The sequence below is a fragment of the Manis pentadactyla genome, chromosome X (genome assembly GCF_030020395.1).
Source record: "Manis pentadactyla isolate mManPen7 chromosome X, mManPen7.hap1, whole genome shotgun sequence".
In the NCBI taxonomy this organism is placed as follows: domain Eukaryota; kingdom Metazoa; phylum Chordata; class Mammalia; order Pholidota; family Manidae; genus Manis; species Manis pentadactyla.
Genome location: NC_080038.1, coordinates 12722419 through 12746367, shown reverse-complemented (window position 1 = coordinate 12746367; position 23949 = coordinate 12722419). Strand labels below are relative to the sequence as shown.

Sequence of the window (23949 nt, the reverse complement as noted above, 5' to 3'; positions counted from 1 at the left end):
TAGTCCATGTCCTCTACTTAGCCAAAAAAAAAAAATTTTAAAGGTAAGGAAAAAAAATTTCCCCCACACAACATAGACATGTTATAGAAACACAAAAGAACAAAAAAATAGCATCAGTGCAAACAACAGAAGAAAAGTTTGGATTGCTGTTCTTCGCAATACCTAATGTGTGTACCCTGCTTTAAGACGGCAGTGATGTTGAACACAGTCCTCTAAATCTTGGTCTTATATGACATGTAACAAAGCCATGTAGAATATTCCAGATTACTAAGGAATTTCTTGCTTTTTCAAACTCAGTTTGGTTACTCAATATTCTTTCACAGTGAATTTAAAATCCATCCTTATTTGGGTTTTTTAAAATCTATGAAATATAAAATAGAGAAACTCTGCTATAGATTTTTAGAGTAAACAAAATAAGTAAAACTATATTATAAGGGTTAGTTCTGTGATCATTACATATAGAAGGTATCTTATTGCCTCACAATTCAAGTCAATATGTATTTTAAAAAATATATGGTACCATTACTTAAATTGATGTCAATAATAAAAAGGTGACATTTATTAAAGCCAATTCATATTTTCTATTCAAGATTTAGAATCACTTTTAATGCCCACCTACCTTTCTTTATGCTTAAAAAACCCCTAACTACACAAAAGCCATACTGCAAACGAACTGCTTTTATGAAAATTACAAAAGCTCACTTATTGTGACTGGAAATGACTGTTTATTATCACATTTGTCTAAAAACTTTACTTTTAAAATTTTGCCAAGTGTACCTCTCAAAGCATGAGAAAAAGTTATTCATGTTTCCACGTGGTATCAAACCATGCTGGTTTTCTTAACTAATGGGTTCCAATGAGAAATGATGGTCCTTTTATTTCAAACCTCCAAAAACTTTTCTTTGAATAAGAAGTATAATGCTTTGTAAATGTTCAAATGTACCCTTTACCAGGTAGCTTATCTATCCCAGCACAAGCACCCACACACCCACACACACACCCACACACACATATTCTCCCTCCTTTACCCCTCCACCCTCAGCACCCCTTTTTACATACAAGGATGACAAGAAATTAAGGAACACAATTTGATAGTGAAAACAAATAGAAGAAGCTAATCACTTATTTTTCCCTTTCCAAACAAAACCCAACAGCAATCAGATTATCTAATTCTCAATCTGTAACATCTTAGAAAATGTTTCTATTGAAAGATAGCGTCTTCTTAGATCAGGCTTTCTCCTTCCTATTGAGGAATTAAACCAAAACCACAAACCTGCTTTCACACATCCTACTTTCCCAAATACCACTTGCATAAGCTTAAAGCCAGCCGCTTATCAATTTCTTGGTAACACTGGTATGTTCTATCATTCCAATCACATTCTATTGTTTTATAGGCTATATCCCTTCTTAGTTCTGTTTTACTTTCTACGTTCTCCCATTCAAAGCATATTCTTAGTATATAGCTGCTTATATTTCTGACATATCATTTCAAACATTAGTATCAGTTCATGTTAAAATCGGAGGTGTAAAAGCCATTTGCAGATTTCAACTTGTAACTACATTTTTTCTCAGTTTTAAGACAAGAAAATTCAAGTAATTTCAAGTAATTCAGCTTGTTTCCCTGCCTTCATTTCATCAGAGCTCTTGGCCTGACATATCCCTTCCCACCCACTGCCCTCCCCTTTTGCCATCAAATAGATATAGTAAAATCAGACAAAAACTCAGTTGTATGTAGCATTGTGAACCAAAGGTGTTCCCCATTCCCAGTTTAACAGTGAATATAAATAATGCATATACACATACCAATTTCCCAACTACATTGTTCACAGTGTCATTTCTGTTAATTTTTAGGTAGCATGAATTTCATCAGCACAGAGAGAAAGCTTCACTGAAAACTCATTGCAGGTACTTACTGATAAATCAACAGCTCTGTGGCATGCTTATGTTTTATTTTCCTTAAAGAACCTGGAGCTAATTGCTAAACTGTCTGAGTTTAAAGATTATAGTCATTAGATTATGACTGCTTATGTCCCCAGTAGCCTAATATAAAACATAACCTAAAATTAACTACTGTTTTCCCTACTCATTCTCTTTAAAGCAATCCTTCAAAAAATTAGAGTCTAAAGGACACTGTCAAATGCTGTTGTTCAGGGCTGTGAGTTGAGACTGATGATTCCTCTCATTGATTTAAACAAAAAATCAAAAGCATGCTTTTCATTCTGTCCAAGATACCACATGGCAAATCATAGCCATGTGTTACTATTAACTTGTTGGGTGTTGTAATTTGTCAGAAAAATAGGTCTGAATTCATTATTTTAAATTAATCATATTTCACTATATGACCTCAAGATTTCCTTTATTTCACTAGTTTAAAATTCGTATTTGAGGTTTATTACTCAGAAATCATATTGGTGGACATTTAAATACGGTATTTTATATGAAAATGGTATTCACAGAATACAATTATTACACGTTACTTTGTGTTCTATAAACAGTTGGTGTGTGGTAGATAATTGGCCACATGTCCACTTGTCATTGATAAATCTATTTACACATTTTTATCAAAAATATGGTATTTACATGTGTGTAGTTCTTTCTTCTAAATTTTGCTTTAGTTCATTATACTGTAAAAAAATACCAAACCTCCAGAGTAATTTCATCTTCTTAAGAATTATGACAGTGAGGGCTTTGTTTTCTGAATAGGCAGCTCCGAGAAAAATTTTTGCTAGTTTTCATGAAAAGCAGACATTTTTGAATTTTATATTATCAAAAGGAATGAGATTAGGTAAATCAAACTGAGTGAAAGAAAATTATGAAAGACAGTGCAGCTACTTAAAAACATGGAAAAGAATCCAGAAAGGCCAAACTGCCTCCTGTTTCCCCAGCAAATGTTTAGGAATCCATTGGCAAACAGTGATGGTACCCCATCACATCATGGCACCCCATGATGTGCCGACTTCTCCCAAGCCCTCAGTTCTGTTCCTCCATCCTCCAATGACTAAGGGTTTTGGCCTCTGACAGCCTGGCACGGCCACCTATGTTGAGCTCTGGGAGGATCGGTCGTCATGTGGGCTTCCGTCAGAGTTTTCTGTCTCGCCCTCAGAGATGGCCTGCATGGGTGCATTGTACAGCCTGCAGCGGACACTGTAGCGGCTGCTGCTGGCCACAGGGGGGGCCCGGGAACGGCCCACCCTTGCTGATGCTGAGGTGGCAAAGTTCTTTGAGGAAATCCCTTCTGCATTAACACGTGGAGAGCACGGAGAAAGTGGTGACAACACCTCGGCCCCAGGGGCCCCCTGATTGGTGTCATGGGAGCTCTGGGGAGCCTCAATGGTGAGCTCCCCAGGTGGTTTGGGCAGGATGGGACTCCTCAGGATCTCAGTGGCAGACATGCGGTAACTGGAATCTGAGCGACTGCCTTTCTTGAGGAGTAACAGCTTAAACTCTTCATTCGATGTGTTGGACTTTTTGGCACTTCGGTAGATGAGGCCGGGAGACCTCTGGCTGTTTGGGGTGTTGATGCTGCTGTTTGGGGAAGAGACAGAACCCGCACTGCCACTGCCAAGGGAAGCCCTTGATTTGCTTCGGGCAGACATGTCCCCAGAATCTTTTCTTCCAAGCACTTTCCTCTTGGACCTTTTAAGAAAAGGATGAATCTCAGTCCACATACATGTTTATGAAATGAACAGTGTTAAGTCACATTGGCACGTCTCCTTCAGGGGCATTTTGGCACCCCCTATCCAATGGGACACAGTAGGCTTATGGGCTGAGGACTGGGGGCATTTCTTGCTCTTGTAGCCACAGCCTGAGGGAAATTCCCCAATAGCCAGCAGACATAGATTAGGTTCTGAAAATGACCATTTCAAATAATGCCCAATGTGGAGGCTAGAGGTTCTAGAAGAGGACTTGTTGGGATGTTTTATGTAAGTAAAAGAAAATACTGCTGTCTGACTACCGGTGACACTGTACACAGTGAAGGACTACAACTTTCTCTTATTTAATCTGTCTCTGTAATACAGAGAAAATACCCCGATGTTTGGGATTGGCTTCCAATGAATACCAGAAGAACAAAGTCGATGGAACTATGGATGGGGCAGGATCAGCCCTTGGTTGATGGCTTGGGTGATGGATGTGGGTGTGTTTTGGGGGAGACACATTATACTATTCTGGCTACTTTTTAAATTCCTCCATATGAAAAAATTTCTTACATGACTTCGAATAAATCAATCCCTTTTTGGATCTACAATCTGCGAATAGCATTTTCTGTAGCTGCCTAGGAGCATCAACAGTGTATTAATCAGTAAAGCCAACTTTCTGTGAGGAGCTGAAAACCTAGCCCACCTCTGGAGCTCTTGAAGCTCCATACACTGTAAGTGCTCCAGAAACAAAATCATTCTTGTCATGCTGCTATACACACATAAATACAGAAAGCCTGCACAAATGCCAGTCTATCAAACCTAGGCACCTATCATCATATTGTTTCTTTTGATGAGTAAACAGGCATAATAAATCCAGTGACTCTTCAGCAGGACTCATTCACTGGTAAGTATTGGCAACATGCTCTCTCACCAACCTAAAAATCAATAGGGTAGAGAAAATGTCAGCTTTGCAACTGGACGCCAGCCTGATTTTGGGTCCCTGAAACCTTCATGGTTGTTCCCTTGCAGGTGCCAGTGTCTGGGACTCCAGTAGGATAGGTGTTTCAAACTAACATTTGCTTTTAGCATCTATTTTATTCCAGACACTACAATGTTATTTTATCATCAGTATTGAATATGTGAGCCATACATCTCTCCATTTACAGTAAGGGAATAGGTACAGATGTGTTAACTGACTTAAGACTTGATAGGACGTGGCAGCATTGGCATTCAGTTCCAGGTCTTTCTGACTCCACTACTTATGCTCTGCCCACCATTCCAGACACTAGCATTTGGTTCTTTGGGGTAAGACCCTGGCTCTTTAACTTACATAGCACTTTAGCAACTAGTCCTGAGATTGAGGATAAAGTGGGGTGAGGAGCTTAAATTACACATGGGGCAAAGAAAGATGATTCTTCACTCTGTGAGTAGAGAAGCATGCCTGCTAAGGTATATATACCCAGAAGGTGTTTCCAATTGGCTCCTTTAACAAAAGTTGTTGAAAAGCAGTGGTTCTTTATGAGAGAACCAGATCAACAGAAAGCGCAAGTTCCCTTCTAAAGTAGAATCCCGGGAAAAACAGTGGTAAACTGCCGGCAAAGAACTTGCTTCAAAAAGTGTAACTTCATGAGGTAGAAAAGACAGTCCCCAAGTTTTGTCCCTTGGAAGTCCCATCTAGGTCACTGAGGCCTAGTGGAAGAAGGCAGTCATGGTTGGGAAAGAAGTAGGCGCAGCATGATTGGATGGCCCAGCCTGATAATGGGTTTAGTTTCCAAGGGCTAATTCCTGCTCTGTTCTTTGGTCACAGGTTGTAGGGAGTATTCTTGCCAATATGGGCCTTGATCACAAGGACACGGGGGCAGATGAGAGAACGTATGTGCAGCATGAGCACCACACTGTCCTGGAGTAGCAGTCCAGAGGACAGCTCTTATTCTTGGGATATGGGGCATTAATTTTAGAGGAAGCCAGTGTTATTAAAGAAATTGAAGTTTTGCGAAGAGAGGAAGAAATGGAACAGTGATTAGTTCTGAGCTAGGATATGGGCTGGTTTATACACTGTCTTGTCTCAAACTTGGGGCTCTGACTGTTCAGCAAATCAACTTACACTTATCTCTGCTAGTGTAAGATTACAGTTTTGAGCATATTTTTTTTAGGTTTAAAAAATTATTTCAGTCAGAGGTTATATTAGAGTTTGAGCTTTCACTCTAGGTTACTTAGCCACAAATTGTTTTCAAAACTTGTTCCAGAATGTTTCTCCTAGGGAAAAAACATCTTCCCTTGCAGTTCTTAGGAAAGTCTCTCAATTGAGAGCTATCTATCTATTTATTTCCCATATTTATATAAATTTATATTTTTTATTATTTTTATTGCATATTATTTATGTTTATTATATATATATTTCCCATATTCCCATATATATATATATATATATATATATTTCCCATATTTCCCAATTTGAATATAAATCCTCAGTTTGATTTAGAAAAACACTTTTCCTTTGCTTGCTTTGTTTTTTTGCTGAATGTATCACAAATTCAGCAGGCTTTCCCTTATTTGCATTCGATGAGAAGCCCTGTTACAAAAGAGAAAAAGAAGCTTGGGGATTGTTGCCTCACCTGTGAATGACTGCAAATAAATCCTCAGTTGTTCGAGGTTTGTTTGGAGACACGAACACACCTTCCCCTTCAGTCTGAGACTCTTCACTAAGTGGTGAAATCACAGAGTCATCACTCGGTGACGATTCTTAAATTAAGAACAAAAGCATCTTTAGGGGCAAGTTACCTGGCACACTGCTGTGCTTCACTGACTCGGGGGACAAATCAACAACAGTACTCTTACTGCATTTGTAAAGTGAGAGAGAGATCTGTCCCAGCTTAGACCCTCAATAACAAAAGCTTCATCTCACTTGTTTGAGTAAATGAAAAGCAATGGTGGAGGGGAACTAACACCTGGGACTGTACTGTGTTAGGGGAATGTGAGAAAGAGAAACTTCAGGAAATGCCAGGAGACACCTTTCCGTTGTGCCAAGGGTATCAACAACTGACCTTTCAGTGAAACCTCGTCCATACTTCCTTGGGTCTCCTCTGCTCCGCTGTTATCAGAGGCACTTTTGGCTGAAATACCTGAAGCAATATTTTCCTGGTCAGAACATTTTCCAGGGCATGAATTTACAGCTGATATCTCTGCTTCGTAGCTGATGTTCCCAGGCACTTTGTCATAGTGGCGGCTCATTCCTGGTTGATGCTTAGGTTGACTGCTTATGTCTGTGGCTCTAGCTGGTGAGTGTGACTGAGATGCCAGCCCATCTACTGACTCTGGGTGTGCCACTTCCTCCCGATCCCCAGGGGATGCCTTCTGTGCCTGTGTGAGGGATCCCTCTGGGCCAGCTCCATACTGAAGTATGTTACCATTCAAATCATTTGGGCGGGCAGCAGATACCCTCTGAGATCCTTCTGTGGGAAAGTCCCAATTCTTACTTGCTGTGTTTTCTGGAATAGGCTCGCTCTCCATAGCTATTTGGTCCTCTGTGACACTTGACTCTAGAAGATTGCTACCAGCTGAGCTTACTGTTTCTGGATCACAATGATTCTTCACAACAAAAGTACGGTATTTTTCTAACTGCAGTTTATCTGGTCCCATCTCAACAGCAGAGGAATCTAAAAAGGACAGTATGGTGTCTTCAGTGGAGTACTGACGTGACAGTGATTTCTTAGCCACTCGTGGCCTAATCTTACCTGGGGACAGGGCAGCCATTGTGAGAGTGCTTTCCTCTAAGTAGGGCAGATCCTTACTGTTCCCTTCTTTTTGCTTAACCTCTTCAGACTTGCTGAATGACCTAAGGTTAACAGATTTCAGGACTGTCGGTGTAATTGCAAGGGATGATGCAGGATTCAACCTCAGTGTTTCTCCTACTGTGTTCTGCTTATTATGACTAATAACATGCAGTGGGTGACGGTGGTGGAATGGTTTATTCAAGACATTATGAAGAGCACTTAGATCAACATGGGTAGGAGGTATAATTGGAAGTTCAAGATCTTTACTCAGTGATAAAGCTCCATCTTTTAAAGAGGGTTGCTGGAGTGAGGATTTCCTTTCTGGGACTTTCGGTTTTCTTTTGCTACCTCCAGGAGACAGTGGACCAGCAAAGAAAGCTGTAGGGAAAGATGATGTTGGTGTTTCAGACTGGCTTGAGTAGCCACTTGATGGAGATGCCAAGCCAGCCAGCTTTTCTGGTGAAGCCAGTTTAAACTCATTGTCAACAGAAGGAAGGGATGGGGTAGTGGCTCTCGATTCTGACTGGGAAGTTTGGGATTCAGAGCTCTCTGGAGATTTGATGCATTCAATAACTGTGGTACCCGTAGCAGTGCTTGAATTAGATAAAGATCTGTAAGGATCATTTGTTTTCAAGTCATTTAGAAGCCAGAGGTCTGCATAGTGAGTTGATTCAGCACCTTCATCTTTGAATGGTGGAATATCTGGAGCATCTAACTGAGGTTCCTTAATTCCATGTTCACTCTGGTCCATCCAAGAAGGCTCCTGCTTAGTGGGAAGATTAGAATTTTCCATTCGAGAAGGTGCATTGGAGAAATCAAGAGGCAGCTTCATTTCTCTGGCACCATGAGGCAGGAGCTGGCCACTGCTTGTCTTTGGTTCTTTCTTCTCAGAAGTGTCTGCATTTCCATCGGACTTCCTCAACGATGAGCTTCGTTTAGGTGGGGTCGGCTTTGCCTTTGGTTTCCTGAAAGAGATGCTTGGTCTCCCCTGCCTCCTATGGTCTAAGTAGTCCTGCCAGGCATGGTCCGGAAGGGTAGGAGGAACCTCAACACCCTGGCCATTCTCTGCGCCCAGGGCTGCATAGTGACAGACATAACTCTTACTTCCTTTGAGCCCACAGTCAAAGTGCATGGAGGTATAGTATCCTTCTGTGTCCACTGAAAAGTGAGAGCTCGTGTCTGCTTTGTCCGATGGAGACTTTTCCAGAAAGCTGTCATAAGTGGCCATGCTTGTGAAGCTTGCACACCCCAGGCTGTCTGCCTTGGGGTGCTCAGGACTGAAATCATTGCGGCAGGAGGCGTCATGATGGTGGTGTAGGTAATTCCACTCACTGTCACTGGTGTTGCTGTTGTTGGGGTCATCCAGCAGGTCTGCCACGGTGGAGGTAAAGGAGTTTGCCCGGTGGCCTCTCAGTTTATCCAGTGGGTCACTGTACTGCTCTGTCACAAAGGCACTGGCCTCCTCATTAGCATGAGGGGCCGTGTTTAGTGACAGCTCGGAGTCACAGTGTGAAGAGCCAGTGAGGGGAGGAGAAGCGGCAGGAGGGATTGTCTCTGAGGTTTGGGAGGGGCACGTAGAGCTACTGCCACTCCAGTTGCCACTGGAAGACTGGTGGTCGTCTTTCTGGTCCATGTGGCTGCTGAGGAGAACGCCAGCTGTGGAGATGGAGTGGATGGGGCTCCCAAAGGTGTCTGAGTTAGAGGAGATGTCACAGCTGCCAGAGTCGGCTGCCATTCGGGACAGACGTGACCTCCCCCTCTCATTTAACTTGTGCTGGGGGCTGTGAAGATGTTGAGCACAGGCCAGGCCCAAGGCAGGCTGGTGTTCCTGTGCACCTGGGCTGCTGGGGACCTCGCTGCACTCATTAGGGGTTCTGTCTTGGTCATCCACACAAGGCTCCCCCTCTTCATATGCTGAGGGCTTAGCACCAACTTTGGGCTCAGCATCTCCACCTCTATTGCCCTCCCGGGGAAGGCTCCGAGATCTTGTGCGGCTGCTCACTGCAGTAGTAAACATGGTGTCGCTTTTGTCTGCCAATGCAGAAATATTGCCAGCGGAATGAGAAAGGGAAGCTGCAATGCTTTGACCCCTTTGAGCTCTGATTCTTCTTCTGGATGGAGCAGCAATCAGAATGTCCTCAGTTTGGCACTCTGAATCCCTGGTTCCAGACCTCCTGTTGACAGTGTTGGAAGGGTCTGGATTTGTGTGCACAATCACATTCCTTTCTCTGGCCACAGGGGATTCATCAGAATCTGGCATACATGGAAAACACAATGAGAAATTTTAGACATCATCAGACTAACAGACCTTCTGAGAGATGTTCACAAATCTGGGGGCTGTCATTTTAGAGCTTTATCTTACAGAAAAAAATCAGCATATAGAATTAGCAGAAAGTCAAAATGCTTGGAGAATCTCTGTCCCTCTGCCCCTCTCTCTCTCTCTACACACACACACACTATATGTATGTATATGTACTAAGAGAAGATTGCTTTTAGATCTTTTGTGAATTCTCTCTCTTCACTATCAAATTACTTTGCCCTAGTAAGCAACTACTATTTTTTTTATCTAAAGTACATTCTATTTTCTTGGCCAGTATTCATTTTTATTTTGAAATGTAAAGCTAACAACATAAAAATCATAGGATTCATTATAAGAAATAAAAATCTTACTTATAAGAGATGCTACCATAATAACGTTTTAAAAAAACATAGGAAGAGATATGCTAAACACATTAAACAGAATAAACAGAAAAATGTCATGAAGGGTAACATTATCAATCTTCAATATTTCATTGAGTATGCTTGAAATGTACCTTTCTAAATAATTAATGCCATAAAATGTATTTTTTATAGAAAAGCATACTTTTGAAATAAAAGTATGCTTTTCTAAAACTCATTGCATCTTGTTACTGTTTATTCACAATTTTCACCTTAATAAAACTTTCAGAGTTTACCAAAATACTATATTTCAGCCATGAAATCTGAACATATATGCCTAAATCCATAAGGCCAAAGCTTCAGTGTCAAGAACAGAAATTTAAAAAGTAAAACTACCTGGCTTGCTGAACACAAAACAAGTATATACCATTTCAAAAACCTCTACAAGTTAACAACATTGACTATTTTTAAGGAAGCTGGTTAAAGGCCAGCTTCCATTTCATGTTCTTATAATTAGCACCTGATAGGAATGTTAACCATTAGTAGTTTTATACTGCACCTATTTCCTGCTGGACTCTCCTGGGGATACCCGAGATGGTTTTCCTCCTCCTCAGTTTTCGCCTCCGCTGTAGTACGGATTGTGAATGAACAAGAGAGCAGCGTATACTAGCCTCTCTGTCAAAACCGACTCCTGCAATCCACAAATAGGTCTCATTAGCCTTTAGAAATGGCAAACAAATTTTCATTTGCTTGGAACACAGTGATATTTATTGACTGGAGGTAAAGGAAGAGGTTGGACTAAGACTGTGAACAAATATAAGGGAGCCCTTATTCAGCTCTTATTTAAATTATGCTGCAGTACATTAAGCTTTCCTTCTAAATGCAGTTCTCCTCAGCAGCCCACACTGCCAAAAGTAACTCGCAAAGAAGGAAAATCAAAAGGAAGAGGAGAGGAAAATAACATCAAAGACTCACTCTCACATAGAAATGGTTCCTTTAGGACTTAAAACCTTTAGTCACTACTATTTACTGGTCTTCTTTGGGGCCCTCTGAAGCTGGTATCTTTGCATAGTAGATCCATAGCCAAGATTTTAACCTGAATCAGTTCAGCTAACATATCCTGACCCATTTCTTCATTAAAAGCCATCTTTGTGAGGTTTTTTTCCCTCTACCCACTGTACCCAAACCCTGCGCACACACACACACACACACACACACACACACACACACACACACGCACACACACACACACTTGCTGTGAGGGAACAACAGCTAGAAATTTGTTTTTAAATCAACTCTGTCTACTTTCTTTCTTCTACCGACTAAACTGGTCACCTTTTGGCTTTGCATGGGTGTCTTACCAATATAAAATAAAAGCAGAAGGCAGTCTCCAGTTCTGCAGTTAAGTGGCTCTACCTTCTGTACCAACTGCAAATAAAGTTGGAATTCCCAGTCTTTACAACATGTCTGTTTGCTTTTGTAAATACCAGCGGCAACCGTGATGCTTGTTGGTTTCTCTCTCCATAATCGCATTATTGACACACTACATGCAGTCCTAACCAAACTCGAATGCTGAGGGAGGAGGTAAGGAACTCAAACTCCTGTCTGGCGCAGGCATGCACCACGGGTTTTTCAGAGTGGGCTTTGCCTCAGAAAGCCATAATGCCAAAAGTGCTTGGGAATCTGGTTGCTTCATCATTTCTTCTGCCTGTTAAGCAGAGGGCAGGATACCATGTTAAACCTTGGTTCAGCTATATAATGAAGCAGTTTGAGTTCTGTTTAGCATCACAGTGACAACAGTTTCTCGACCTCACTTTAAAAAATCTGTATGTCACGTGATGAATAATTACAGTATTATTAGAGAATTCATACTAATGGGATTTTCCTTTCTTACGTGCAACCAAAAATTAAAATCCTCCATTTGACTCAAAATAATTATAGAACATATGGCCTACAGACACACACTGTGTTATATGGACATAATTAACAACTTTCTCATTAAAGCTCTTGAAATCAACCCATAATCTAGGCTTTAGTCTGAGAGTTCCTGAAATAAAGCATAAGGAAAGATCTTCCCACTTCCTGAACCACAAGAACCATAATCAAAGAACTAAATTCGAAAACAGATTTTACTTACAGTGCCATGAAGAAAGCAGGTGCTGCTAACAATTGGATGTTGTCAGAACAGAAAGTTAAAGAGGATGCCAAAATGAGACATTTTGGCAGCTGATCTCCCCTAACCCATCCCATTTAGATTACAGAAATCAGATAAAGTACACATCCTTAGAATGAGTCATCTTACCAGTTGAACAGGTCATCAAGAATATTAACTCTCAGCTCACAACCAGCCAATCAACTAGAACTCCTTTATTTTCAGGAAGAAAATAATATCTATCCCAGATACCTGGCCATCATTTGCTCCCTCCTTTACATCAGAGAGATCTGAGTGGGGTTAATAACAGCCATGTCCAAAATGCATATGGAGTGACATGTAATCTTTAGTCACATGGTACCAAAACCAGTCTTAATATGGCCATTTTGAAATTTTCAATATACAAATAAGGTGAAATAAACTATTAGAAATGTTTAAAGGAAGCCCAATGGGCAGACCCCTTAATTTCTATTTTAGAAAGTCTATAACATTTTGCCTACAACTAAGATTACCAGATCCAATTCTGGAATTTACAGTTGTTGCCAATAAACTTTTCAAGATAAGTCCAAACAGGCTAGCATTCAACCTAGACTAATATCCAAACTGTCAACACATAGGAGGAGGGGCGCAGAGAGTGAACAGGAGACAGGCTTGTCGAGGTTAGAGTAGAATTCAGCCTTCGTACACGAATCCTTGCATTTCTAGGTCACAAATCCCTGAAATCAGTGCAGAAGTCTAAACGACCTTTGAAATAAGCCTACCTTCACCCACAGAAGCATGCCAATAGATTTTATAGTTGGTCTACAGGATCACTACTTGCAGTTTAGAAACCTGGGGTTTGCTCGTTTCTTTCTTGCAGTGCCATGCATGATTATCATATGATTAATCGCTGCTGCTTTCTCCATTATTTCAGTCAGCTATGGCCAAAGAGCTATTTGGTGACTTTTTTCAAAAGGAAACTGTCCATCATTTACATAACAAGTGGCCCAGCAGAACATAAGCAAATTGATGTTCAAAACCTGACAAAGGCATACTGAACATCTTCTAGGTTGTATTCTGATGAAAAAGGTATTTCTTGTTTGCAAAGCAGTATTCTTAACTGGTATGCCCGGCAGCACAGGCTTTGAACATCTTTAACAGACAATATTCTGACCAAGTGCCCTTAAGAAAAGAACAGAACGATACCAGTGACATTGATGGGAATAACACAAGAAGAAATCACTTGGGCATCTCGTTTCATCTTCTCCTCCGGGGTCGGGAGAGGTAGTGCTTTGCTCCAGTTGGTCTGCTTGTCCAGTGTTGAGGGGATATTGTGTACTGGGTTTTTTGGCCTCTGTCCTAACATGACATCTGTTTCTTCATCCTCCGGGGGATGGGACTGCAAATGAAGTACATTCAGACTCAGCCATTGGTTTATACATAAGCACACATATAGGACTTCCAGAGATTAGTTAAGAAAAATATGGTCAGAAATAAGCTTTTAGGTCAAAGGAAGAATTGCTAGAAATCGTTAGTAAGCACAACGAATTGAAAGCTATAATTTTAATAGTCAAGTGACACAAAAGGAAAAAAATGGGCTAAATAGACATGCTTTTCAGGTCAAATGGAATTAAGAGGAGAGACAAGGTAGCCTGAAATCCCCAAACTTCAAACTGAAGAAAAATGTGAGCCTCTAATCCAGTGAGAAGTAGATCCACTTTCTGGATATCCATCTTGCCATCGAGTCCTACTGAAAGTCTTGAGAACTCTAGTGACTAGCATCAAAGGGAGAAGATGATTTAGGTGCCTATGGAAAGGTCTGGAAAATGTGCCAGAAAACCTGGAATCAGGAGACATTCCAGAACACATCACCTGAAGGACCAGCCAACGCAATCTGAGAGGCTGGATTAAAACACAAGGAATTAATTTTACTGCAGGACTATGGCATTTGTGAGTAACATTCTAAAAAATGCAGTTTCATCAACATTGTATGCACATGGAAAAGCAAAAGTGAACACTACTATCCCTCCTCCCCCCTCTCCTAACTATAGAGGAAAATACAAAAGCTGCGATTGGGGGGGAAGATTCAAGTTTTTTTTTTTTCCAAATTCAGAAGAGGGTAACAGCCTTAGTTTATTTTCTTTCAGCTTTGCAGTATGAAACTTTTCTTCCAGCTGTGTAATTAGAGGCCATGACTTCTATACGACACTTGAAAATTCTCCATCAACCCTTGATAGATGTTAATATTGTCTAATTTTTATTTCAGGGTTGGGCTCCTAGCCCAGATTACTGAAAAGGCTCCATCCCAGTTCTGATTTGGCATCAGGGTTGGGTATCTAATGCAGATTATTAAAAGACCCACTTTTCACCACTGAACTTAGTTTTCCTTCTTCCCACCATTTGGAGGAGGGTGAGTGTTTGTATAAAATAAATATTTTTTCCTCTAATTCCAGTTAGTTTTTAATAATATTGCATCCCCAAATCAGGATCATTAAAAAAACTTCTCAACCTCACATTTGGAAGTGTCGTGGCCTGTTGATTCAGCAGATTTTACATATTGTGAAATGAACTGTTCTCAAGTCCCCTTGAAGAGAAGATTCCAGAGACACTTGTTTACACTAAGCCGCAGCATTTGGTTACCTTGTCAAAGGTACCTGTAAGGCCCCCCAACACACCCAACAGGTTATGGTTCCCCCCCTTGAGAAAAATGTGTTCACCACGAACGTTTTAATAAAACATTGCAACCTTCTTTCTTCAGCTTTTGTGCAGATTCCCAGCAAAGTGAATAGCTCACATAAAGTTGGAGCACAAAAGACTTTGTTTCCTAGGTAACTTCCAAAAAGAAAAAAAGTTTGGTGCATGCAAAAGGAGAAACAGAAAGAGAGGGAGAGAGAGCAAGAGCTGGAGAGAAACCCATACCACCGAAGGCCACATTTTGTAGGCGAGTCCTTCCTTGACTAACAATGGACTGGGAAACAAAGAACGAATAGTGACCAGTCTACAGGCTCTGACTAGCAGCCAAAACCACTTTTTATTTAATGGTGACAGGGACAATTGGCTGCCAGAGAATCCTTTTATCCTGGTCTCTCTTTTGATTTGAGAAGCTGAGCCTTTACAGTTCCAATAAGTATAGGGCAAGTTGGAATTTCTTTCCTCTGAACTACTAAGTCGAGGAGTGGCATTAGGTGATGCCCAACTTGAACAAAGCCTTAATTGCAATTTAGGGGGACAAGGAAATGGAAAAAAAAAAGCCAGTGGCCTGTCTAAATTATATTTTATTTAATTCAAGTCAGGAACATAGCACTCTTTAAACTGATTTAAAAGAATGCCGGTAGTTGGTTAGAAACAACAGAGTTTGACATAAATTTAAAAGAGAGAAGCAAGTGACAGTGTCAGGAGAGAGTGGGATAGGGCTGTGAGAGAATGTTCTCAGAACCAGTACCTTTCTACTCCATGGGGCCATGTGGCAACACTCAGTGGGGGAGGGCGAACGGGTGCTGTTAAACTATGAAAATGAAATGCAAAAAAAGAAAACATTAAAAACATGCACAGAACACACAGTGTACCCTGGTTATGCCAAATCTATGATACTAATGAACGAATATACAGGGATAACGCCCTTCCTTCTTCCCTCCCTTCCTCCCTTCCTGTTTTCCTTCTGAATTCGCCTTTGCTTTATGAGAGGTAGCATAAATGGTGGTTAAGGGCACAGATGCTGGAGCCACACTGTTGGTGTTCAAATTCTCTTTCTACCACTTATTTGCTGTGTTACCAGGGGCAATCACCCAACCTCTCTAAGCTCAGTTTCTTCAGCTGTGAGATAGGGAAACATTACCTGGAAGGAAGTACCTACCTTCCAGGGCTATGCTGAGGACTAAATGAGTAAATACACCTAATGGAAGAAGCCTGGCATGTAATAAGCTCTCTGTGTTTGTGTCAGCTGCTGCTACTACTGTTGCTAATACTATTATCCCTCCCTTGTAGCTGTGAAATTGTCCTCGCAAACTGCTAACTTTCTATCTCTTAGATCCCAATCCCATTTGCTAATTTGGGAAAGACTGAATTATTGTCTTTCCTTATAGTGAGTTTATTTTTTGTGAACTACTTCATGGAAAATTTTTGTGTAATTTCCTCCTCTGGACTGCTCAAAAGTTGCCTCTTCCTCATATTCATAGGCTATATTTGAAGACAAGGCCTGTATCCTGGGCACATGACCTATGAGGTCACACTGCCCCACACTCAGAAGGACGCCACGCTTGGTTTAATGCTGTCACTGTCTTGAAATCCTTCGTTTTTGAGTAAGGATTTTCATTTTGCCCTGGGCCCCACAAATTATGTAGCCTGTCCTGTTTGGAGAATAATCTGCTAGTGATAATTCCCTTTTCAAGATCTACTGAGAAGGACACTGAAACTCTTTGAAGCTCTAAACCATGTCAGCTTTGGATTCAGTTAGGCCTCTATCACAGCACTTTCCATATACCATTGCTTTAATGGAACATGAGTTATGTCTGGAAGTTTTTTTTTCAGATGTTAGATTATGAATTCCTGGGGGTCAGAACCCATATTTAATATTCCTTTCAGTCTTCCATGATGCCAGCAAAATGCCTGCTTACTGTAAGAGCTCAACAAATTATTTCTGCACTTGAATGATACAAGCTCTTTGTGTTTTAACAGTGTTGGGAAACCCAAATCAAGTAAGGGTCATGCTCAAGATCTCAGGAAGAAGCAGACACCCCAGAATCCAAGGGTACTTACCATCTTAGTGTACATGGGGGAAAGGAGATGGGGGAAACCACAAGCTACACTTGGTTGCACTGGAGGCTCAGTATTGACGTACACTGGTTCTCATTATTCTTTAAACCTATGGTAGACATGAGTTTGGTGGAGGAACACTCAAGATCTAATTCTAGTCTGACTTCCTAAATTTTAACTGACAGGGTTGCACATTAATTTTTAAGCAAAGCAAATGCCATCTTCTTACTCCCAGTTAACTTTGATCTAGCTCTTATTTAAGACAAATGATTTTGTAGGGTCTATGGCTCCTTGACTGAAAGCGATCATTTTGACAAGATGTGGTGTATATGGCTTGACTAACTTGGCTCCCTCTTAAGAATCAGTTACAGATAGTGATGGGTAGGTCTCAAGTAACACACTGGGATGTGCAAAACAGAGAGAAAACTCATCAGAGTAGGAAAAAGAGAGCCTGAAAGCAAAGCCTACATGGAAAAGGAACCTATTTCCAAGAAGCCACAGGCTCTGGCATCTCATGAAAGTATTTCAAAAAATTACACAGCAGGAAACTGCAGAACAGAAAACATATTAATGATATTAATATGAATATATTAATCTGGGTAGTTTGTCTTGAATCTCCTAAATCAGCTCTCCTGTTGGGTATTTTTTCCAGGAGTGAGTGATGAGTGGTTTCAATTTTTCATCTGAGAAACACCCCCATCCTGTTAAACAAGCATGAGGTAACTCCCGGAAATGACTAAGGATGGCAAGTCCAGAGCAAGAGCTCAGACCCTTCAATTTTGGTCACCATAATTAAGTCAAGGTCTCTGGGTTACACTACATAGAAGATTCCTTCTCAGCTAATCAGCCTCTTCACTATTTTGCTTGTAGCTCTGAACTCCAGCTTGTGAAAACTGAAACTTGGTGCTCTTGAGCTTGTGTGTGCAAGGGCTGTGTTTTTTGGTTCCACCACCTAGACACAAGCACTCAATTCCCTCTGCCTGTTAATCTAGAGTATTCAAGTTTATAATATTCAAAGGGGCTATGGTCTTATTTCTGCCACGAACTAGTAACTGCCTTAGTGTAGTGTGTTAAAGCATCCTCTTTTCTGAGTGTTTGGTCCAAGGAAGTAAAATCACTCTGATTATTTCTGATTAGATTTTTATATAGTGAATGCAATAATCAGTTCATACAACTTTTTTTCCAAATTATCTAAGAAATAAAACTGCAAGAGAACTGCTACCTCAGGGCATCTCTGCAGGGTCCAGCATGCCAATCCTTAATGGGTGCAGATGGATAAGGTTAGGAAAAGCTGCATGCCGATCAGATTTGTATGAACTAAATAATTCTTTAAAGGCTCTATTTAAATGAATACTGTTGTTTATTCTGAGTAAGACTTGGAAAGGCAGGAACAATTTCTTGTTCATAATTGTATTCCTACTGCCTCAGTAATACTCAATAAATATTTGTTATATGGCTGGCACCCCCATGTGCCTGGCATAAGCGAACAAAATCATCTCTAAAGAAATAACATAAAATTATTTCCACACATAATTTTTCAGTAGAACATCTAGCACAAAGTCAAAAATAACAAGGCAAGGAGGAGACTTGACAGCATGAGCAAGGAGAATCCAATACAACAGATGATAGAAGTAGAGCCATAGAGATTCCTGCTTTTGGAGTCTCACTCCCTGCAGAAGTAGCAGTGAACAGCCTTTGCTTCCCCAGAATAAGTGCATGGGAAGATTATTAGACCACTTATTCATTTATTCATATTTCTTTGATGAGGGTCAAAATCAGATGAAAAAAAATATCTCCCCCATGGGTATACGTATGCTCCCTGTACAAATTTTTCATAATAAAATGTTAGAGAAAAATACAAAGAAAAATTTCTTGTTCCCTTTCCAGGCTTCCATTTTTGCCTTTCTATCACTGATGTTGAGAGGCCTTAGACTCCAAGTTGCACTACATTAGAATCAGCCGTCGCTGGGCATGCCCATCTTTTCCCTGACAAAACATGCTTCGTTGATGCTTTCACCCCATTTCTGTCTCTTGGCTCCATCAGTTATACCCTCAAATCCTTTGCCTAGCTTCCCATGAAAGTGCTTCAACAAAAGCTAGAGTTATACTTACAACCAGTGTTCAGGACAAGAAATAACAGACATTATATTCAAAACCAGTCAAAGAAATTTCTTCGGTGAATAATGAGAGTATTTTCGAAACCCCAACCTTTCTTGTGGGGGTGTATGTGAGAAAGTTCATTTCTTTGCTTTTGTGGTTATGAACAAGCATTTCTCCAAACATCTCAAAATTTTCCCCAACCTTTCTCTTACTGCCAAAAGAAAAAAATAACCCATCTGTATTTTACTTTCTTTTTGGTTTTATTTTGTATGCTGATGGGAGCTTATTTTGCTTCAAAACTTTCCAAAAGACATCTATTACAATGTTCCAGGTGTTCCAGCAGGAAATGTTTTGAAAAATTGGCTTTGGTTAGTGATCTGATACCACATAGCATTTATTTATTTATTTATTTTGGTATCATTAATATACAATCCCATGAACAACACTGTGGTTACTAGATTCCCCCCATTATCAAGTCCCCACCACATACCCCATTACAGTCACTGTCCATCAGCATAGTAAGATGCTATAGAATCACTACTTGTCTTCTCTGTGCTATACTGCCTTGCCCACGCCCCCCTCCCACGTTATGTGTGATAATTGTAATGCCCCTTATTTCCCTTCTCTCTCCCTTCTGACCCACCCTCCCCAATCCATTTCCCTTTGGTAACTGTTCATGCATTCTTGCTTTCTGTGAGAATGCTGCTGTTTTATTCCTTCAGTTTTTGCTTTATTCTTATACTCCACAGATGAGTGAAATCATTTCATACTTGTCTTTCTCTGCCTGGCTTAACACTGAGCATAATACCCTCTAGCTCCATCCATGTTGTTGCAAACGGTAGGATTTGTTTTCTTATGGCTGAATAATATTCCATTGTGTATATGTACCACATCTTCTTTACCCATTCATCTGCTGATGGACACTTAAGTTGCTCCCATTTCCTGGCTATTGTAAATAGTGCTGCGATAAACATAGGGGTGCATATGTCTTTTTCTAACTGGGCTCCTGCATTCTTAGAGTAGATTCCTAGGATTGGAATTCCTGGGTCAGATGGTGTTTCTATTTTTAGTTTTTCCAGGAACCTCCATACTGTTTTCCACAATGGTTGAACTAATTTACATTCCCACCAGCAGTGTAGGAGGGTTCCCCTTTCTCCACATCCTCGTCAACATTTGTTGTTGTTTGTCTTTTGGATGGTGACCATCCTAACTGGTGTGAGGTGCTATCTCATTGTGGTTTTAATTTGCATTTCTCTGATGATTAGCGATGTGGAGTGTCTTTTCATGTGCCTGTTGGCCATCTGAATTTCTTCTTTGGAGAAGTGTCTGTTCAGATCCTCTGCCCATTTTTTAATTGGATCATTTGCTTTTTGATTGTTAAGGTCCATGAGCTCTTTATTTATTTTGAATGTCAACCCATTATCGGATATGTCATTTATGAATATATTCTCCCATACTGTAGGATGCCTTTTTGTTCTATTGATGGTGTTCTTTGCTGTACAGAAGCTTTTTAGTTTGACATAGTCCCACTTGTTCACTTTTGCTTTTGTTTCCCTTGCCCAGGGAGATATGTTCATGAACAAGTTGCTCATGTTTATCAAGAGATTTTTGCCTATGTTTTCTTCTAAGAGTTTTATGGTTTCATGACTTACATTCAGGTCTTTGATCCATTTTGAATTTACTTTTGTGTATGGACTTAGACACTAATCCAGTTTCATTCTCTTACATGGAGCTGTACAGTTTTGCCAACACCAGCTGTTGAATGAGGCTGTCATTTCCCCATTGTATATCCATGGCTCCTTTATCGTATATTAATTGGCCATATATGTTTGGGTTAATGTTTGGAGTCTCTATTCTGTTCCACTGGTCTGTGGCTCTGTTCTTGTGCCAGTACCAAATTGGTTTGATTACTGTGGCTTTGTAGTAGAGCTTGAAGTTGGGAGGAGAGATGCCCCCCTGCTTTATTCTTCCTTCTCAGGATTGCTTTGGCTATTCTGGGTCTTTTGTGGTTCCATATTAATTTTAGAACTATTTGTCCCACTTCATTGAAGAATGATGTCAGTATTTTGATAGGGATTGCATTGAATCTGTAGATTGCTTCAGGCAGGATGGCCATTTTGACAATATTAATTCTTCCTACCCAAGAGCATTGGATGAATTTCCATATATTAGTGTCCTCTTTAATGTCTCTTAAGAATGTCTTGTAGTTTTCAGGGTATAGGTCTTTCACTTCGTTGGTTAGGTTTATTCCTAGGTATTTTATTCTTTTTGATGCAATTGTGAATGGAATTGTTTTCCTGATTTCTCTTTCTGCTAGTTCATTGTTAGTATGTAGGAATGCAACTGATTTCTGTGCATTAATTTTGTATCCTGCAACTTTGCTGAATTCAGATATTAGTTCTAGTAGTTTGGGAGTGGATTCTTTAGGGTTTTTAATGTACAATATCAAGAAGTTTGACTTCTTCCTTACCAATCTAGGTGCCTTTTATTTCTTTGTGTTGTCTGATTGCCGTGACTAGGACCTCCAGTACTATGTTGAATAAAAGCAGGGAGAGTGGGCATCCTTGTCTTGTTCCTGATCTTAGAGGAAAAGCTTTCAACTTCTCATTGTTAAGTATGATGTTGGCTGTGGGTTTGTCATATATGGCCTTTATTATGTTGAGGTACTTGCCCTCTATAATCAATCTGTTGAGAGTTTTTATCATGAATGGGTGTTGAATTTTGTCAAATGCTTTTTCAGCATCTATGGAGATGATCATGTGGTTTTTTTCCTTTTTACTGATACACTGGATGATGTTGATGGATTTTCGAATGTTGTACCATCCTTGTATCCCTGGGATGAATCCCACTTGATCATCAGTCCCTCTTGATGTATTTTTGAATTTGGTTTGCTAATATTTTGTTGAGTATTTTTGTATCTATATTCATCAGAGATACTGGTCTGTAGTTTTCTTTTTTTGTGGTGTTTGTGCCTGGTTTTGGTATTAGAGTGATGCTGGGTTCATAGAATGAGTTTGGAAGTATTTCCTCCTCTTCTATTTTTTGGAAAACTTTAAGGAGAATGGGTATTATGTCTTCTTTAAATGTCTGATGAAATTCAGCTGTGAATCCATATCCTCCGGGGGTTTTGTTCTTGGGTAGTTTTTTGATTACTGATTCAATTTCATTGCTGGTAATTGGTGTGTTAGATTTTCTGTTTCTTCCTGGATCAGTCTTGGAAGGTTGTATTTTTCTAGGAAGTTGTCCATTTCTTCTAGTTTATCCAGTTTGTTAGCATATAGTTTTTCATAGTATTCTCTAATAATTCTTTGTATTTCTGTGGTGTCCATAGTGATTTTTCCTTTCTTATTTCTGATTCTGTTTATGTGTGTAGATTCTCTTTTTTTCTTGATAAGTCTGGCTAGGGGTTTATCCATTTTGTTTATTTTCTCAGAGAACCAGCTCTTGGTTTCATTAATTTTTTTCTATTGTTTTATTCTTTTCAATTTTATTTATTTCTTCATTTATTTCTATCTTTATTATGTCCCTCCTTCAACTAACGTTGGGCCTCATTTGTTCTTCTTTTTCCAGTTTCAATAATTGTGAATTTAGACTATTCATTTGGGATTGTTCTTCCTTCTTTAAATAGCCTGGTTGGATTGCTCTATACTTTCCTCTTAAAACTGCCTTCACTGTGTCCCACAGAAATTGGGGCATTGTGCTGTTGTTTTCATTTGTCTCCATATATTGCTTGATCTCTGTTTTAATTTGGTCATTGATCCATTGATTATTTAGGAGCATGTTGTTAAGCCTCCATGCGTTTGTGAGCCTTTTTGTTTTCTTTGCACAATTTATTTCTAGTTTTATACCTTTGTGGTCTGAAAAGTTGGTTGGTAGAATTTCAATCTTTTTTAATTTGCTGAGGCTCTTTTTGTAGCCTAGTATGTGGTCTATTCTGGAAAATGTTCCATGTGCACTTGAGAAGAATGTGTATCCTGCTGTTTTGGGTGGAATGTTCTATATATGTCTGTTAGGTCCATCTGTTCGAATATGTTGTTCGATGCCTCTGTGTCGTTACTTATTTTCTGTTTGGTTGATCTGTCCTTTGGAGTGAGTGGTGTGTTGAAGTCTTCTAAAATGAATGCATTGCTTTCTATTTCCTCCTTTAATTCTGTTAGTATTTGTTTCATATATGTAGGTGCTCCTGTGTTTGGTGCATCGATATTTATAATGGTTATATCCTCTTGTTGGACTGACCCCTTTATCATTATGTAATGTCCTTCTTTGTCTCTTGTTACTTTCTTAGTTTTGAAGTCTATTTTGTCTGATACAAGTACTGCAACACCTACATTTTTCTCCCTATTGTTTGCTTGAAATATCTTTTTCCATCCCTTCACTTTTAATCTGTGTATATCTTTGGGTTTTAAGTGAGTCTCTTATAGGCAGCATATAGATGGGTGTTGCTTTTTTATACATTCTGTACCTGTGTGTCTTTTGATTGGTGCATTCAGTCCATTTATATTCAGGGTAATTATTGAAAGATATGTACTTATTGCCATTGCAGGCTTTGAATTCATGGTTACCAAAGGTTCAAGGGCAACTTCTTTCCTATTTAACCATCTAACTTAACTCGCTTATTATACTATTATAAACACAGTCTGATGATTCTTTATTTCTCTCCCTTCTTTTTCTTCCTCCTCCACTCTTTATATGTTAGATATGTTATTCTGTACTCTTTGTGTATCCCTTGAATGACTTTGTGGATAGCTGATTTAATTTTTCATTTAGTTAGTATTTAGTTGGTCTACTTCCTTTGTTGTGGTTTTATTTTCTCTGGTGACAGGTAGTTAGCCTTAGGCATACTTCCGTCTGGAGCAGTCCCTTTAAAATACACTGTAGAGATAGTTTGTGGGAGGTA

The 23949-nt window shown here is 39.8% G+C and overlaps 1 protein-coding gene across 1 annotated transcript in view; it reads right to left on the bottom strand.

The window, feature by feature from the left end:
- Positions 1–1883: 1883 nt before the first annotated feature.
- The window catches only part of NHS (NHS actin remodeling regulator), a 327678-nt gene continuing 305612 nt past the window's right edge, over positions 1884–23949 (bottom strand). Inside the window, exons 4-9 of the mRNA XM_057495960.1 lie at positions 15643–15705; positions 13407–13599; positions 10629–10760; positions 6683–9664; positions 6254–6380; positions 1884–3636 (exon numbers count right to left, since the gene is read on the bottom strand). Of these exons, the coding sequence (XP_057351943.1) occupies positions 3036–3636; positions 6254–6380; positions 6683–9664; positions 10629–10760; positions 13407–13599; positions 15643–15705 (4098 nt within the window). The 3' untranslated portion in view covers positions 1884–3035. The remainder of the gene's footprint in view (positions 3637–6253; positions 6381–6682; positions 9665–10628; positions 10761–13406; positions 13600–15642; positions 15706–23949) is intronic.